The 18,032-nt window shown below is 36.8% G+C and overlaps 1 protein-coding gene and 1 pseudogene across 1 annotated transcript; both read left to right on the top strand.

Annotated features, from left to right (window-relative positions):
• The first annotated feature begins 1,137 nt into the window (after positions 1-1,137).
• LOC127445051 (ribonuclease H2 subunit A-like) lies at positions 1,138-8,912 on the top strand (annotated as a pseudogene).
• Positions 8,913-9,625: 713 nt separating this feature from the next.
• On the top strand, positions 9,626-17,511 carry snrpb2 (small nuclear ribonucleoprotein polypeptide B2). Its single transcript, XM_051704777.1, has 7 exons — positions 9,626-9,783; positions 10,013-10,103; positions 10,269-10,441; positions 10,898-11,029; positions 16,363-16,404; positions 16,621-16,709; positions 17,090-17,511. The coding sequence occupies exons 2-7, from the start codon at positions 10,040-10,042 to the stop codon at positions 17,247-17,249; spliced, it is 660 nt and encodes a 219-aa protein (XP_051560737.1). The 5' UTR covers positions 9,626-9,783; positions 10,013-10,039; the 3' UTR covers positions 17,250-17,511.
• Positions 17,512-18,032: the final 521 nt, after the last annotated feature.

The following is an 18,032-nucleotide window of genomic DNA, read 5'->3' as shown; positions in this document are numbered from 1 at the left end:
TCTGTGGAGAGAGGAGAACCTTCCAGAAGAACAACCATCTCTGCAGCACTCCACCAATCAGGCCTGTATGGTAGAGTGGCCAGACGGAAGCCACTCCTCAGTAAAAGGCACATGACAGCCTGCCTGGAGTTTGCCAAAATGCACCTGAAGGACTCTCAGACCATGAGAAACAAAGATTGAACTCTTTGGCCTGAATGGCAAGCGTCATGTCTGGAGGAAACCAGGCACCACTCATCACCTGGCCAATACCATCCCTACAGTGAAGCATGGTGGTGGCAGCATCATGCTGTGGGGATGTATTCAGCGGCAGGAACTGGGAGACTAGTCAGTATCGAGGAAAAGATGAATGCAGCAATGTACAGAGACATCCTTGATGAAAACATGCTCCAGAGCGCTCTGGACCTCAGACTGGGGCGAAGGTTCATCTTCCAACAGGACAACGACCCAAAGCACACAGCCAAGATAACAAAAGAGTGGCTCTGGGACAAAAAAAATAAATTAAAAAAATAAAAAAATAAAATAAAAGAGTGGCTCCGGGACAACTCTGTGAATGTCCTTGAGTGGCCCAGCCAGAGCCCAGACATGAACCCGATTGAACATCTCTGGAGAGATCTGAAAATGGCTGTGCACTGATGCTCCCCATCCAACCTGATGGAGCTTGAGAGGTCCTGCAAAGAAGAATGGGAGAAACTGTATGTTATGTAACATAACAATGTGGAAAAAGTGAAGCGCTGTGAATCCTTTCCGGATGCACTGTATTTGTTAATACACTATGAACTAACACGAACTTACAATGAACAGTTGAATTTTTATCAAATAACATTAACAAAGATAAATAAATGCTGTAAAATGTTGTACACTGTTTGTTCATGAAAGCTAATGCATTAACTCATTTGTTTTTAACATTATTCGTGCAATGCAGAAAAATTAGCCACAGAACTCCATTTCCCACAAAACACTGCGAGAGTCGGTGAGGTGCACTTTAAAAAACCTTCGCTGCATGTTTTATTTTTATTTCATTTATTTATTTATTTTTAAAATACATTTGTGTGTGTAGTATCTCTGTATGCACTTAATTTTTTTTCATATATTTTGTCTTTGAAATTATGCAGGTCAGAAGTCACTTGTCAGACTGCTCGCGCGAGATTTCCGGCTGTGGCTCGCGCTGCATCAAGGTTCGTGCATATTTCTTAATACATCACCTTTCACACACGTTAATAAGTAAAAGCACAATGTTACAACGAATTTGAATGCTTCATTACTAAGAGTTACGAAACTGCGCGTAAAGATCTTGAAATTAACGGGAAAGCACTACTTCTGCGGGCTTTGTGGATCCTTTTGGGCATTTTCTTGCAGTGTTTGCGTTGCTAAAAGGTGTGAAAAGTGTCGTGGGTCATTCATGTTTTGCAGTACCGAATTAACAGGATGGAAATAAAGAGCTGAAGTTAGACATTGTTCAGTGGGGTATTGATGTTGATTACCACAATTGTAATAAAAGTTAAAAAATTAAAGCAAAAATCGAGGTTACAGTGAGGCACTTACAATGGAAGTGAATGGGGCCAATTTAAAAGTACTTTAATTCTTCTGTTAAAACTCTTTTTTTTTTTAAGCTGTAAATTTGCTTAAATTGACATTTTTACAGTCATTTTAAGGTTTTAGGGTTTGTTGATAATGCATTGTCATGGTAACGAATATGTAAAATTGGTTATAACTTTACACAGAAAAAGTTAGTAATTTTATCACACTAAAATCATGTTTACAGACATATCCTTTATGTATTGTGTCTATGCTTTTTTTTTTATTTAAAAAATTGGCCCCTTGTAAGTGCCTCAAGTTTAACCCAGATTTTTCTTTTTTTAAGAAAAGGAGGGACAAGTCAATATTAATTTTTGTTGTAATCAATACTATGCCACAAATGCTGTTGAATGAGCTTAACTTGTACGGAACCCGGAATTTTCCATTAACTTACATGAGCATGTAGACATATTGGTTAATTGTGCTGTAAGAGAGGTTACTATTCCCTGAAAAATATAAATGAAATTGTTGCAATTAAATATTACATTTGAGATGAACCAACTTGTACCACAAAACATCACAAAATTAAATGGCTTTTGATATTGAAAACATAAAAATGTAAATTACTAATTAATACAGAAGGAAAAAAAAACTTTTTATAATCTTAATGTATGTTATTTTAAATCGGGACATGGAAAAAATGGCAACATCCGCTCAAACCAAAGAAGTGAAATGGTTTCAGATTCATTTCAATGTTCGCTTAATTATATTATTTTGATAAAAGAAGTCTTACAGTTGAAGTCAGAAGTTTACATACACTTAGGTTGAAGTCATTAAAACCCATTTCCATTTTTTTTACTACTTCACAGATTTAATAGTAGCAAACTATAGTTTTGGCAAGTCGTTTAGGACATCTACTTTGTGCATGATTCAATTATTTTTTCCAACAAGTGTTTACAGACAGATAGTTTCACTTTTAATTGACTATCACAATTCCAGTGGGTTAGAAGTTTACATACACTAAGTTAACTGTGCCTTTAAGCAGTTTGGAAAATTCCATAAAATTATGTCAAGCCTTTAGGCAGTTAGCCAATTAACTTCTGATAGGAGGTGTACTGAATTGAAGGTGTACCTGTGGATGTATTTTAAGGCCTACCTTCAAACTCAGTGCCTCTTTGCTTGACATCTTGGGAAAATCAAAAGAAATCAGCCAAGACCTCAGAAAAAAAATAGTAGACCTCCGCAATTTCCAAATGACTGAAGATACCACGTTCATCTGTACAAACAATAGTATGCAAGAATAAACACCATGGGACCACACAGCCATCATACCGCTCAGGAAGGATTCTGTCTCCTAGAGATGAACGTAGTTTGGTGCAAAAAGTGCAAATCAATCTCCGAACAACAGCAAAAGACCTTGTGAAGATGCTGGAGGAAACCGGTAGACAAGTATCTATATCCACAGTAAAACGAGTTCTATATCAGCTGCTAAGCAAGAAACAAGCCACTGCTCCAAAACCACCATAAAAAAGCCAGACTACAGTTTGCAAGTGCACATGAGGACAAAGATCTTACTTTTTGGAGAAATGTCCTCTGGTCTGATGAAACAAAACTTGAACTGTTTGGCCATAATGACTATCATTATGTTTGGAGGAAAAAGGGTGAGGCTTGCACGCCGAAGAACACCATCCCAACTGTGAAGCATTGGGGTGGCAGCATCCTGTTGTGGGGGTGCTTTGCTGCAGGAGGGACTGGTGCACTTCACAAAATAGATGGCATCATGAGGAAGGAAAATTATGTGGATATATTGAAGCAACATCTCAAGACATCAGCCATGAAGTTAAAGCTCGGTCGCAAATGGGTCTTCCAAATGGACAATGACCCCAATCATACCTCCAAAGTTGTGGCAAAATGGCTTAAGGACAACAAAGTCAAGGTATTGGAGTGGCCATCACAAAGCCCGAACCTCAATCTGAACTGAAATATTGTGTGTGAGCAAGGAGGCCTACAAACCTGACTCAGTTACACCAGTTCTGTCTGGAGGAATGGGATGAAATTCCAGCAATTTATTGTGAAGCTTGTTGAAGGCTACACAAAACATTTGACCAAAGTTAAACAATATAAAGACAATGCTACCAAATACTAACAAAGTGTATGTGAACTTCTGACCCACTGGGAATGTGATGAAAGAAATAAAAGCTGAAATAAATCATTCTCTCTATTATTATTCTGATATTTCACATTCTTAAAATATAGTGATCCTAACTGACCTAAGACAGGATATGTTTTCTACAATTAAATGTCAGGAATTGTGAAACACCTTAACCAAATACATTTAATCTCAGTTTATCTAAACTTCTGACTTCAACTGTACTAATGTGATTTCTGTCTTAAACTGTGTGTATTATTTTATCCAGTGTATTAAAGACATATGAGGGGGAAATGAAATGTCTGGATAGTGGGAATGTTTTTTTATCATGTCTAGTTGTTGTTCTGTCCAGTAGGCTGCGAACAGACATGGATCTGAGTGATTTTGAGTCAGATAACTCCATGAGCTGCTGCTTGTCTTCACCCATTTCAGACGTGTGCAAGACAGAGGACTGCTGTCTGGGCATCGATGAGGCTGGCGGGGGGCCAGTCCTGGGTAAGTAGGTCATTTTTTTTTAAATTAGTGTTTGGATTGAAATTTCACTGTACATTTCATATTCTTATTCTCATATTCATATTATTATTTCAGGACCCATGGTGTATGGAATATGCTTCTGCCCTGTGTCCAGAAAGGATGACCTGAAGAATTTGAAAGTGACTGGTTGGTTCTAATTATACTAAAGGAGGAAGCCATTTGAGGCCATGCGTTATAGTCAGCATGTTTACATGCACAGTTATAAGCAAGATATTTATAGATGTTGGTGTGTTTGTTGTATGTTTAGACTCAAAGACACTGTCGGAGGCAGAGAGAGAGAACCTGTTTCTAAAGCTCGATGAGGCCAAACGTTTTGTGGGTTGGGCTCTTCAGATTCTCCCCCAACACCATCTCCACTAACATGCTGCAACGGTACACACACACGTAGCCTGAAGTGCTACAGCTCTGTATGCAAAGCTGCTAATTACAGTAGGATGAAGCAAGCATCATTTTATCGTCTCTTGTCCTGTTGTTTTTAAAGAAAAATACAGTTTGAATGCATTCTCACATGATGCTGCTATTGGGCCTGGTGCAGTTTGCCCTGGACTGTGAAGCTCAAAGAGGTACAGCAGGAACAAACTGACTGCTGTATGAATAGGCATAGAAAGTGTGATTTAGCCATTATGACATGTCTTTTCTCCCAGCTGTTTGTGGATACTGTGGGTCCTGCAGAGTATCAGGAGAAGCTCTCTCAGCAGTTCCCAGGGGTGACCGTGACAGTTCGTCCTAAAGCTGACTCTCTATTCCCCATCGTCAGTGCTGCTAGTATCTGCGCCAAGGTAATCTCTAGTTGTCGACCGTAATGGGTTTTTCAATGGCCGATACCGATATTTAGAGAGCAGGATGGCCGATATATGTAAATGCTGATATACATAATACATTTACACTACAGCAAATCAAACACAAAATTTCTGAAGTAGAACAAACATTTATTTTATACAATATTTACTGAAAGTCACTGGAACCTGGGGGGGGGGGCCCTCTTGAAAACAGATATTGTTTACTATCCATTGGCAAATGTATTACCAAGATTGATTTTGGAACTGACACAAGGGAAAGTTAAAACTTAATTAGCCAAGTGGACACTGTTATCAGCCTATGACGCAAATCACAAAATAACCAAATATTGTCCAATTAATCGGCCTGACCGGTATATTGGTCTATCACTAATAATCGCTGCTTCAGAGGTGGATTAAACAAGGAGAATGGATGTTAGAAAAAATGAAGAGTATAAATGTACTGTATATTATAAAACCTGTTAAGACTAAATTCTGATGATCTTATTAATATTCATGTGCCAAATTGCTACATTGCTTGGCAGCTGTAAACAGCCTACAATTAGGCTAATAAACTACTAAGAGTTAGGGCTGGGTATTGATACAGATTTCTTGATATGAGTCCGATTCACAAGCTCTCAATTCGTTTGATTTAGATTCGATGGGTGTATTTCTGTTTGTCCATTTTGCTTACATATGAAAGAAATTCTCTCCCAGCTAATACTCTTAATTAAAAGGGACTATCTAGTTAACCATTCTTGGTATAATTTGAAAATATGAATTTTACAAATTGTTTTTTATCATATTGGTCACATTTTAGCTTTATTTATTTTTTTTATTAAAATTCAAATTCAGTCTGTTCCATCAACAAATGTCTTAAAATTGCATGTATTATGTTGCATATATATTTTTGTTACATGTGTTGCATAATTTGTACTATTTACAAATATTTACAATATGTAGAACACGTGTTAAATTGGTACTGTCTCTTTAAGATTAGCGACATCAGCCATTGACTGCATAAAATGAGAGGATTTGCATGGCACATCTAATCCATATGGGATTAGAATTAAACATTTTCTTTTTTTATTTTGTTTTTAATCAACAACTGACTGAAGAACAGAAAGGGTATTAAAAGAGATACTATTCAATGACAAATGGTTTGGACTCACAGAACGGGTCAAGCCAAACCTTTACTAAATCAATGATGAGTAAAATCTGTTTACCAGCCAGTGGCTGATCACACACATTTTTAGTCGCATAGTGTGAAATTTGGTCGCATATGCAAGTGGTTTACTTGCATTGTAAAGATTTGCCATAGAGTGAAAGATCACGATGTATCGGAAAATCGATATTTTTACCCGGTCCTATTAGGAATAGTTGTATGTTAATTAGGGCTGTCAATTTAATGCGTTAATTTAGTGCAATTTAATTATATGAAAAATAGCATACTTAAAAAAATGAAAGCAATTAATCGTGCCCCTGAACACTACGTAAATTCTGTAATAAGGAATGTTCCTACCATCAGAGCAATTTAAGCTTGATGTACCGCCTTTATGTTTTGGTGAATCTGTGGCAGTAGGGGGCAGTCAGCGCAACTCCAGCTGTACAGGCAACATGCCTTGTCAAACCAACGAGAGCAACAGGCAGAACAGCCTTCAACAGACGCGCTTTTGCGCTCAAAGAAAGCTAGACCGAGCACAGCATGATGCAAGGTTTCGGGATGCGTTTTTCAAAGTTTCAGACTACGTTTAACTTGACACAGCATCCTAAAAACACAGTGCTTATGACTAGAGATGCAACGACCAAAGTGAAATGCTCAAAGCGTCCATTTGACACATGAGTTCATAGACCAAGTTTTAAAAACAGCGCAAAGGGAAGTAGACCAATGAATGGGTTATGTTCAATTATATGAAAAATAAACAATATTATGACTTTTAATGCCACTTTTGTATTGTTTAAATGCTTGTGTGTTGCCACAATATGTGTATAGGATGTAATGCATTTGAGTTATCTGAATTATGTATTTATAATTATTTTAATTGTTATATATTTGGGAGCCTTTCTCAGTAAATATTGATATGTGATTAATTGCAACTAATCAGCACATCATGTAATTAATTTGATTGAAAAATGTAATCGATTGACAGCCCTAATATTAATATTATTAGTAATAATAATTAATTGAGCTATTGAATATTGGTGTATTTTATCATTTTGCTGTTGTTGTTGTTTTATAAAAGAAACTGAATTTAAGCGGAGTGCCTAAAACCTCAAAGGGATAGTTCTTTTATTTTTTTATGAAAATTCTGTCATAATTTACTCACTTATGTTGTTCCAAACCTGTATGACTTTCTTTCTTCTGTGGTAAACAAAAGATGATGTTAAGCAGGATGTTAGCCTCAGTCACCATTCACTTTCACTGTATGGAATAAAGTCATACTGGTATGAAACAACTTGAGGGTGAGTAAATGATGACAGAATTTTTATTTTGAGTGAACTACCTAACCCTGTGAAAATACTGTAACACAACCTCTTGTGACTTGTTTTATTATAAACATTACATTTCCTGTATGATTTCCCTTGCAGTTTCCTCTAATGATGTAAAAAATTGCCATCCATATAATGTTTGTGTGTATTTTTACTTGAATTTTTTACTTTCCTCACTTTGTAGGTGGCCAGAGACCATGCTGTCAAATCCTGGAAGTTTGCGGAGGATTTGGGTGATGTGGACACAGATTACGGCTCTGGGTATCCCACTGGTCAGTAGATGCCATCTGATACCTTTCCCTTGTTTGCACAGTGACTCATTAACGTTTGCTTTTCTGCTACATATACTTGCATCAAAATAAAGCTGCCATTATTATGTATGGTTGTTTAGATCCCAAAACTAAGAGCTGGTTGCTGAAGTATTTGGACTCAGTGTTTGGTTATCCTCAGTTTGTGAGGTTCAGCTGGAGCACAGCACAGACTCTGCTGGACAGCAAACCTGCTGCTGTCCACATGAGGGGGTGCTGTCTCTTCATATTCAAAAGCGACTGGCAGCAGGATGCCTTTTCTGGAGTTTCTTATCTCTGAAGTATCGTTACATACAAAATCGTGTTATTTTATACTCTTGGCATTTGTTAGTTGTACTTGTGCAGATGCTCTGCAGTCTTTATTTGCAATCCAGTATTAAGTGTTTTGTTTGTGTCTAGGGACGATGATGAGGAGGATGGAGAAGAGGCTGCTGCTCGCCAGAATAACACTTCCATGCTGTCTTACTTCAGCCGCAGCAAGCCAGCCGAGCTCACACACACGAGACACACACCACTTTTTCACCGAGTGCAAACTACAGAGCATCAACACACTCTGAGCACAAATACACTCATGGACTTCAGAGCTGGGACGTACTGTGACAAAACACATGGTCCTTATTCAGACCACATAAAGCTGCTTGCCTCCAACAGAATGCTGCAAATATGAACCATGCGCTGTGTTGTGCTGAACAATGGCATGTTTTATGTCCTCTTATACATGATTTTTGTACAATGTTCATTTTCTGTACTTAAACTAAATAAAGGTCAAACGTGTCTCTTTTTTTCAGCTATATACTGGTGCTCATGAAAATTCTCTCATTTACTGACCCTCCTGCCATCCCAGATGTGTAGGACTTTCTTTCTTCAGCAGAACACAAATGAAGATTTTTAGAAGAAATATTTCAGCAGGTGAATGGTGAGCAAAACGTTAAAGCTCCAAAAAGCACATAAAGGCAGCATACAATTAATTCATACGAATCCAGTGGTTGAATCCATGTCTTCTGGAGTGATGTGATGGGTGTGGGTGAGAAAGATCAATATTCAAGTCCTTTTTTTACCATAAATTATCCCTGTCCAGTAGGTGGCAATATGCACAAAGAATGTGAAAGTTGAGATTCATAATCAAAAGGACTTAAATATTGATCTGTTTCTCACCCACACCTATCATATTACTTTGAAAGACATGGATTTAACCACTGGAGCTGTATATATTACTTTTATGCTGCCTTTATGTGCTTTTTCTAGCTTCAAAGTTTTGTTCTCCATTCATTTGAATTGTATGGACTCTACAGAGCTGAAATATTCTTCATAAATCTTTTGTGTTCTGCAGGGAAAAAAAAGTCATACACATCTGAGATGGCATGAGGGTGAGTAAATGATGAGAGAATTTCCATTTTTGGGTGAACTATAAACTTTAAAGCATTGGTAAATATGATCACAGATATGTCCGTTCTTGACTCCTGAGTTGCTACCTGATTGCTGAATTGAAACAGTTGTACATCAGAGGGGGTGGGTGAAGTATTTTGTAATCTTGAGAAAAGAAATGTTTTGTGATGTCTTCATTTGAAGTTATTTATATATTTTAGAACTATTTTAAATATATATATTTTTTTTATGACTGGCTTTACGGACATTACTTTAAAATATAAATGTGCAATCTCATAAAATAAGGTTGTAGAATAAGTTTGTAATGACTTCAATATGCAATATTTACATATGTTAAATTATAAAAAAAGTTTTTAATGTATCATTTTGTAATTCCAGATTTTTGTGTTTAGTGCATTTCATCAATTTTTAACAAATGATTAGTTTTATGAAGTTACTCGTTTAGATATTAGCCCAAAAGTGCAAATAGAATATGTGTGGGGGAAAGTGTTCGGATAAATGCCTTCTTGACGCAGGTGTTATTACTCCGCCGAGACAGCAGGTGGCGCTACAAGCAGTTGCAGTATCAAACAATAAATGAAAAGAAGAACTGGAGCGGCAGTTTCCGTTTTCAGTCTGGAGTGTGGTGAGTTTGATGCCATTCATGCACTTCTACTTATTTGAAAGAGTTTAATAAATTAGTTTATGTTTGAACAAATAAGTAGCGAGTATTACTCATTTGTGCATTGGCTGTAGTCTGGGTTGTTTGGAGCATAGAGTACTAAAAGAGTTTTTCGCACCGAGTAGTTGCTTATGTTAACCGCCTATTGACTTTAATCTTTGTGTTTTATATTAAGTCTTTCTCTTTTTTGCAGTCATACATTACCTGAAATCTATCAATCATGGACATAAGACCGAATCACACCGTCTACATCAACAATGTCAACGACAAAATCAAGAAAGAAGGTAAAGTCCATACCATACATAGAGTATTAGAGTAGTTTAGCTTGAACATATCTGCTCCATTTGTCTCATTCAACATTAACTTTGGTTACGAAATATATTGCAATTACAAAACAAACAAAAAAAAATTCCTGTGACTCTGAACTGTTCTGTGTGTTTTCCCTGCAGAGTTGAAGAGATCACTGTACGCATTATTCTCCCAGTTCGGCCAGATTCTGGACATTGTTGCTATGAAGACGCCGAAAATGAGGGGCCAGGCGTTTGTTATCTTCAAAGAGCTTTCTGCAGCCACAAATGCCCTCAGACAGCTTCAGGGATTCCCTTTCTACAATAAGCCCATGGTCAGGGGCCCATACAGCTCATTCTGTTTGCATGTTGTTGTGCAGTCTGTTGATATTTACATTTCAGAAAGCAGTTCTTTTTATTTTTTAGGATGAAACATTAGATCTTAAGAAAAAAGTTAACCCAACAAATGACAATTCTCTCATCATTTACTCACCCTCATGCCATCCCAGATGTGTATGACTTTAATTTTTTCTGCAGAACACAAATGAAGATTTTTAGAAGAATATCTCCGCTCTGATGGTCCATAAAATGCAAGTGAATGTTGACCAGAACTTTGAAGCTCCAAAAAGCACACAAAATGTTCAATTTTGGGTGAACTATTTAATAGGGTTTTAAATGTGCCGGTGTTTATCAGATGTTGTCTCGGAACAGGGTGGAAAGTCAGTTGTTTTAAGTATTAGAAGCCTTACACTTATCTCTGTTTCTAATTTTCGCATTTGATCTGCTTGTAGCGAATCCAGTATGCAAAAACAGACTCGGACATCATCATGAAGATGAGAGGCACGTTTGGAGATAAAGAAAAGAAGAAAGAGAAGAAAAAGAAAGCTCAGGAACAGGCGGCTAATGTCAACAAGAAACCAGCGGTGAGTTTAAACGTACCATGAGGTGATGTTTGGTGGGGCATTACAGCTTAAACTAGATTTGCGTCATGGTTTGACTGTGGTGTATGTAGGGCTGCAACTAACGATTATTTTGATAATCAATTAATCTTTTGATTATTTCTTTGATTAATCGGATAAAGAAATTTTCTTTCCTGGATTTGATTAAAATATGATTTTTTTTAAAACAGAAATGAAACCGGGAATAAGGATTTTGTATGGTTGACAGTACTGAATTCATGATTCTGTACCCTCACAAAACTTTGAACAAAACTTGAATCATGAAAAGTTTGAATTTATTATTATTACTTTCAGGTCATATGCAACAGTTCCTTTCAAAATTTGTAGAACAAAAAGTACTGTTCATTAAAGAGTAAAATGCTCCATCGGGGACCGAGTACAGTTGAAGTCAGAAGTTTACATACATCTTGCATATATTTAAACTTAACAATTCCTGACATTTAATCGTAGAAAACATTCCCTGTCTTAGGTCAGTTAGGATCACTACTTTATTTTAAAAATGTGAAATGTCAGAATAATAGTAGAGAGAATGATTTATTTCAGCTTTTATTTCTTTCATCACATTCCCAGTGCGTCAGAAGTTTACGTACACTTTGTTAGTATTTGGTAGCATTGCCTTTAAATTGTTTAACTTGGGTCAAACATTTTGGGTAGCATTTCACATGCTTCTCACAATAAGTTGCAGGAATTTTGGCCCATTCCTCCAGACAGAACTGGTGTAACTGAGTCAGGTTTGTAGGCCTCCTTGCTCACACACGCTTTTTCAGTTCTACCCACAAATGTTCTATCAGATTGAGGTCAGGGCTTTGTGATGGCCACTCCAATACCTTGACTTTGTGGTCCTTAAGCCATTATGCTACAACTTTGGAGGTATGCTTGGGGTCATTGTCCATTTGGAAGACCCATTTGCGACCGAGCTTTAACTTCCTGGCTGATGTCTTGAGATGTTGCTTCAATATATCCACATAATTTTCCTTCCTCATGATGCCATCTATTTTGAGAATTGCACCAGTCCCTCCTGCAGCAAAGCACCCCCACAACATGATGCTGCCACCCCCATGCTTCATGGTTGGGATGGTGTTCTTCAGCTTGCAAGCCTCACTCTTTTTCCTCCAAACATAACGATGGCCATTATGGCCCAAAAGTTCAATTTTTGTTTCATCAGACCAGAGGACATTTCTCCAAAAAGTAAGATCTTTGTCCCCATGTGCACTTGCAAACTGTAGTCTGGCAGCTGTAGTTTTTTATGGTGGTTTTGGAGCAGTGGCTTCCTTGCTTAGCAGCTGATATAGGACTCGTTTTACTGTGGATATAGATACTTGTCTACCTGTTTCCTCCAGCATCTTCACAAGGTCTTTTGCTGTTGTTCTGGGATTGATTTGCACTTTTCTCACCAAACTACGTTCATCTCTAGGAGACAGAATGCGTCTCCTTCCTGAGCGGTATGATGGCTGCGTGGTCCCATGGTGTTTATACTTGCATACTGTTGTTTGTACAGATGAACGTGGTATCTTCAGGCATTTGGAAATTGCTCCCAAGAATGAAACAGACTAGTGGAGGTCCACTTTTTTTTTTTTTTTTTTTTTTTTTTTTTTTTTTCCTGAGGTCTTTGCTGATTACTTTTTGATTTTCCCATGATGCCAAGCAAAGTCTGAGTTTCAAGGTAGGCCTTAAAATACATCCACAGGTACACCTCCAATTCAGTACACCTCCCATCAGAAACTAACTGTCTAAAGGCTTGACATTGTTTTCTGGAATTTTCCAAGCTGCTTAAAGGCACCGTTAACTTGGTGTATGTAAACTTCTGACCCACTGAAATTGTGATATTTTCATTTTATTTGACTATCTGTTTGTAAACAATTGTTGGAAAAATTACTCGGGTCATGCACAAAGTAGATGTCCTAAAAGACTTGCCAAAACTATAGTTTGCTACTATGAAATCTGTAGAGTGGTTAAAAAATGACCTAAGTGTATGTAAACTTCTGACTTCAGCTGTATGTGAGTGGAGTGGCAACAATTTCCCCTCTGCGCTCCAAGCATTCTTTAATCAGTCCACTCCAGCTCCACTCCAGGTTGTCCATTTCCCACTCCTCGCTTGCTCCAGGCTACTGGATTAGAGAAACCCTGCTCCGTGTTCGCTCCATGGCAAAATTAGCGCCTAACTAACTCTCTACTGTAAAGTTATTTCAGTATGCTTTTCAGTATACACAACCCTCCATGCAGAAGATGTATTAAATGAAAAATAAATACACAATACTAGGAGAAAAGTAACAATGTTTTTTATTGGAACACTAATATTAGTTTAACATTAAATTATTTGTATAGCTTTTGTAACATGTCGGCAGCATTCTCTGGATTTAATAAATTAAATTGCTGGATGATTAAAACATGAAATTAAAAATATAAATTACCAAAAATTTTTTACCAGAACGAAAACAAAACATTAAATCAAATTACTAAATTACTAAACAGAAAAAATATATATATATTATTAGGCCTATGTGTAATTGCCTATTATTTTCTATTATTGCACTTTTAATATTAATGCAATATTAACATTTGATTAGTTCAGTTTGTGTTTTAGGTCATTAAAAGTTCAATTCTATTTAATGTGAGACATAATAGCCTACAGTTAAGATTGTGATGCATTCGATTACAATGATATGATTATTCAAAATATTCAGTAGGGGAGAGATAGATATATATGTATTGCTGACCTTTAGATTTTCTCTTCACGAACGGATTATCGCATTTTCTGGACACGACTTTTAGGATTTCACAACGACCCTGTGTTCTCCTTCGCCGTCCCATCATTCATTTTCATATACGGCAGTTGATTTAGGAGTAAAGAGAGGAGACACGAGCATGTAGTTAATTCGAGCTTTACCGCAAGCATAACTTATTACCAAGTGCCGCTAGATTTTAAATTGGATTTTTTTACAAATAGAATATTGACAATAGTGTTTAACACTGCTTAACACATGGTGAATTATTGCATTAAGGGCTGTTAAAAGGTGTTGTGCTCGTGATGGAGCATTAGTGGAGCGCTCTTGGAGCGAAAGAAAACGATTACGATCCGTTTTTTTGTTTGTTTTTTTAAACCCGCTCCTCACTCCAGGCAAAATCATGCCGCTCCACTTCCACTCACACTCTCTGATTGGGGATGGAGTGAGACAAAACATCAGCCCAGCAGAGGGCAATGGTGACACCAGAATAGAAATATTAATAATTCTGTCCAGCTGAAAAATATGTTAGATACATATGCTTGAACACTGTCACTGATTACATACATTTTAAAAGTATTTTAAATGAATATTGTTGGTTTTAAAATAGTATTATACATTTTTCTAAACTATGCTTTTCAAAAATGTGTTTATCCAGTAAAAATGTTTGCCATGGTATAAATTTACAAGTGAAATCAGACATTACATTTGGAATTATCAGGGCGATCAAATATTAGGACCCTTAGCATTAGTAAACATTATATTCAGCATTATATACAGTTTATATAGTACAATCATCTGCAAACGCAGTGGAGATTCACTCTTGCGCTGAAAAGTCTCATCCCGGTGCTCACTGTATTAAATGCGCTCACATGATGAGAAACGATCTAAAACGCTTTAAACCTTACAATTTGAACTCCGAGACATCAGCGTGACATCAATGAAAGCTGCACAGTTGATTACACTGAAGCTGAAAGCACAGTATGATGTTGCACGATTTTAAGGAAAATGATTGTGCTCCCCTTCTCCATTGTGATCGGTTTGATTGACGTGGATATGCACGCTCGCTCACTGAAGTTTAAAGGAGACTCACATGTGGTAAAAACAAACAATTTGTAAAATATGCATCTGATTTTGAAGCGCATCAGACGGCACAATCACTCTTTCGACGCACCTGATGCAGCAATCGCTCCACATTAAATTGTAAGCTTATGATCTTTTTTTGAAGTGTTTATAAAGTGCTCTTGTGCGCTGGACAACTTGGGTCGTGTTTTTTCTGCTTCAACTTGTCTCCATCGTTTTTCAAACGAGTTTCGTGATGCAACACAATTTTCACCGGGCTGTAAATTGATGTCACTCGTATCTCCGTGCTCACAGTGTATATATCCAACTAATCAATAGTGAAATTCATCGTCGATTATTTCCATTATTGATGATAATTTTATCAATTAGTTGTTTTCAGCCCTAGATGTATGTTTAAAGACCAAACTGATCAAATTAGCAAAATAATTAGCCATTATAGACATTTATAGAGCCCAATGTCCTGTGTAAAAACCAGATTGGCTTTCTACCAAACTTCCACACAACATATATCTATACCCTACACACTCTGATTGATAAGCATGTTCACCAAACACAGAAATCTAACATTTTTGCATGTTTCATTGATTTTAAAAAGGCATTCGACTCCATTTGGCATGAAGGACTTTACTATAAAATTCTCCAAACTGGTGTAGGTGTATAATATCATTAAATCAATTTATTTGAACAATAAGTGTGCTATAAATCTTGGCAACAAAAGAACTGAATACTTCACTCAGGGCCGTGGGGTGAGAGAGGGCTGCAGTTTAATCCCACTCTTTTTAACATTTTATATCAATGAATTGGCAACAACAGTGGAACAATCTGCAGCTCTTGGCCTCACCCTAAACAACACGTTTCTCCTGTATGCAGATAATCTGGTCTCTACAGCAGCACCTAGACCTGCTCCAGCAGTACTGCCACAACTGGGCCCTAGCAGTCAATCCTATTAAAACCAAAATTATGATTTTTCAAAAGAAAGCCAAACTTCAAGACATCAAATATATTTTCACACTAGGCAACACCACCCTAGAACACACACTAAATTACGACTAACTTGGACTAAAAATGAGCGCGTCAGGTGGCTTTGGTCTGGCTGTTAACACACTGAAGGAGAAAGCAAGGAGAGCATGCTATGCCATTGAAAAAATGTCATAACATAGAAATCCCAATCAAAACCTGGAACAAAATATTTGTGTCATTTTACCCATCGCCCTGTATAGAAGTGAGATCTGGGGTCTCTGTAGTCACGACGTCACTAAATGGGATAAACACCCTGTTGAGACCCTCCATACAGAATTCTGTAGGAACATTTTAAGAGTCTAAAAGAAAATGCCAAACAATGCATGCCGAGCCGAACTAGGCTGATACCCATTAATTTTACATTACAAAGAGATCTGTTAAATTTGGGAAACATAGAAAAAAGACATAGAAACCTGTCAATTTTGCTAAAAGATGTTTGTATTTGATTTTTGATTTTTTTTCCACCACAAGGGGGCTGTGAGTACACAACCACCTGCACCAGCCACAGTCCAGGTATGTAATACATTTAATTTTTCACTCATTTGAGTTATTAGATTTTTAGTATAAATATAGTTTTCATTCAGACATGTATCATGTAACTGAAGAACCTAACTTGCTTCTGGTTGCAATAAATGCATGCAGCACATGTCTGTTGACTGATGAAAATGATTTTCTTTTTTTGTATTCATTTGTGTTTTTTTTTTTTTTTTTTTTTTTTTTTTGTTCTAGGTCCCTGACAACCCACCAAATTACATTCTGTTCCTGAATAATCTTCCAGAGGAGACCAATGAGATGATGCTTTCCATGTTGTTCAACCAGTAAGTTCATTTTGAGACTACGGTGACAAACGTAAAAAAAAAAAAAAAAAAGAACATTGTGGAAGACATGTCTTGGTTTTTTTATATATATATATAATATATAATATATAATATATATATATATATTTTTTTTTTTTTTTTTAATAAGTGTTCTTTCATTAAACATCTTGAATCATATTGGCTACAATAGTTGTTCAGTTGAAATGGTGGCTCCGGTGATTAAAGAAATCACCCTTTTGAACCATTTAATTAATTGTAATTTATAAATACTGTGTGTGTGTAATATATAAATTTTTTTTTATTATTATTATTATTTATTTATTTTTATTTTTTTTTTGAAGTCCGCCTTGTTGTTCATTGGCATTCCATCTGCTTTGCAGGTTTCCAGGCTTTAAAGAGGTGCGTCTGGTCCCTGGAAAACACGACATTGCGTTTGTTGAGTTTGAGAGTGAAGCTCAAGCCGGAGTCGCGAAAGACGCATTACAGGGTTTCAGAATTACAGCTACGTGTGCCATGAAGATCACGTATGCCAAAAAGTGACCCCGCCCACTACAGTGTCTACACTGGTTTTCCAGGAAACTGGAACTGTAATGGACTGTAACTGAGGCTCTGATGGCTGGATACTCAGTTTTGATTTGTGTTTGCTCTTTTATTCAATCTCATTTTTTAAAACAGTCTGTTCAGTGACTGTGTAGACTTTTTGTTTTTTGTATGAAAATTATTTGGCCATGGAGGACGTTATGAAATTCCAGGTCGGATGTTTATTTTGTACCGTAGACTAATAAAATTAGCTTCTACTATACATGTCGTCTTGCCCTACATTATTTTTTATAAATTCTCTGAGATAATGTGAGTTTTGTCACTGTATGTGTTGCTCAACTTTCTTTGTTTCTTGGTCATTATAATGAAGAGCTTTGACTGTAGTAACCCATTCAATGAATGTCTCTGACATTATACTCCTGGGGCGTGATGTTTGTGCAGTGTTAATCTGTCAGGAATGATTGAAGTAGTTTGGTGCAGAATGGTGAGACATTTGTATGCATCCCTCACGACACTGTAAATACTCTTTTTGGGGTTCAACTCATTTCTGAATTTGTGAACAAGCTGACTGGTACATTAATAACGGGCGTGTTATAGCACTGGCTTACAATACATTTATTTCAAAAGCTACTCCACTATGGTTACATAAGACACACTGTTATTAACATTTTAACTACAAAGTGTGCTATGTGGTTTAGAGATGAACATCGATTTGGTCTAAGAAAGAAAACGCATTGATGCTTCCTCACTGATATTTGAAATTGCAGGAGTATTTTTATTTTT

The sequence above is a fragment of the Myxocyprinus asiaticus genome, chromosome 8 (genome assembly GCF_019703515.2).
Source record: "Myxocyprinus asiaticus isolate MX2 ecotype Aquarium Trade chromosome 8, UBuf_Myxa_2, whole genome shotgun sequence".
NCBI classification, from domain to species: Eukaryota; Metazoa; Chordata; class Actinopteri; order Cypriniformes; family Catostomidae; genus Myxocyprinus; species Myxocyprinus asiaticus.
Note: the sequence above shows the minus strand (reverse complement) of the source record. Positions and strands in the feature narration are given on the sequence as shown.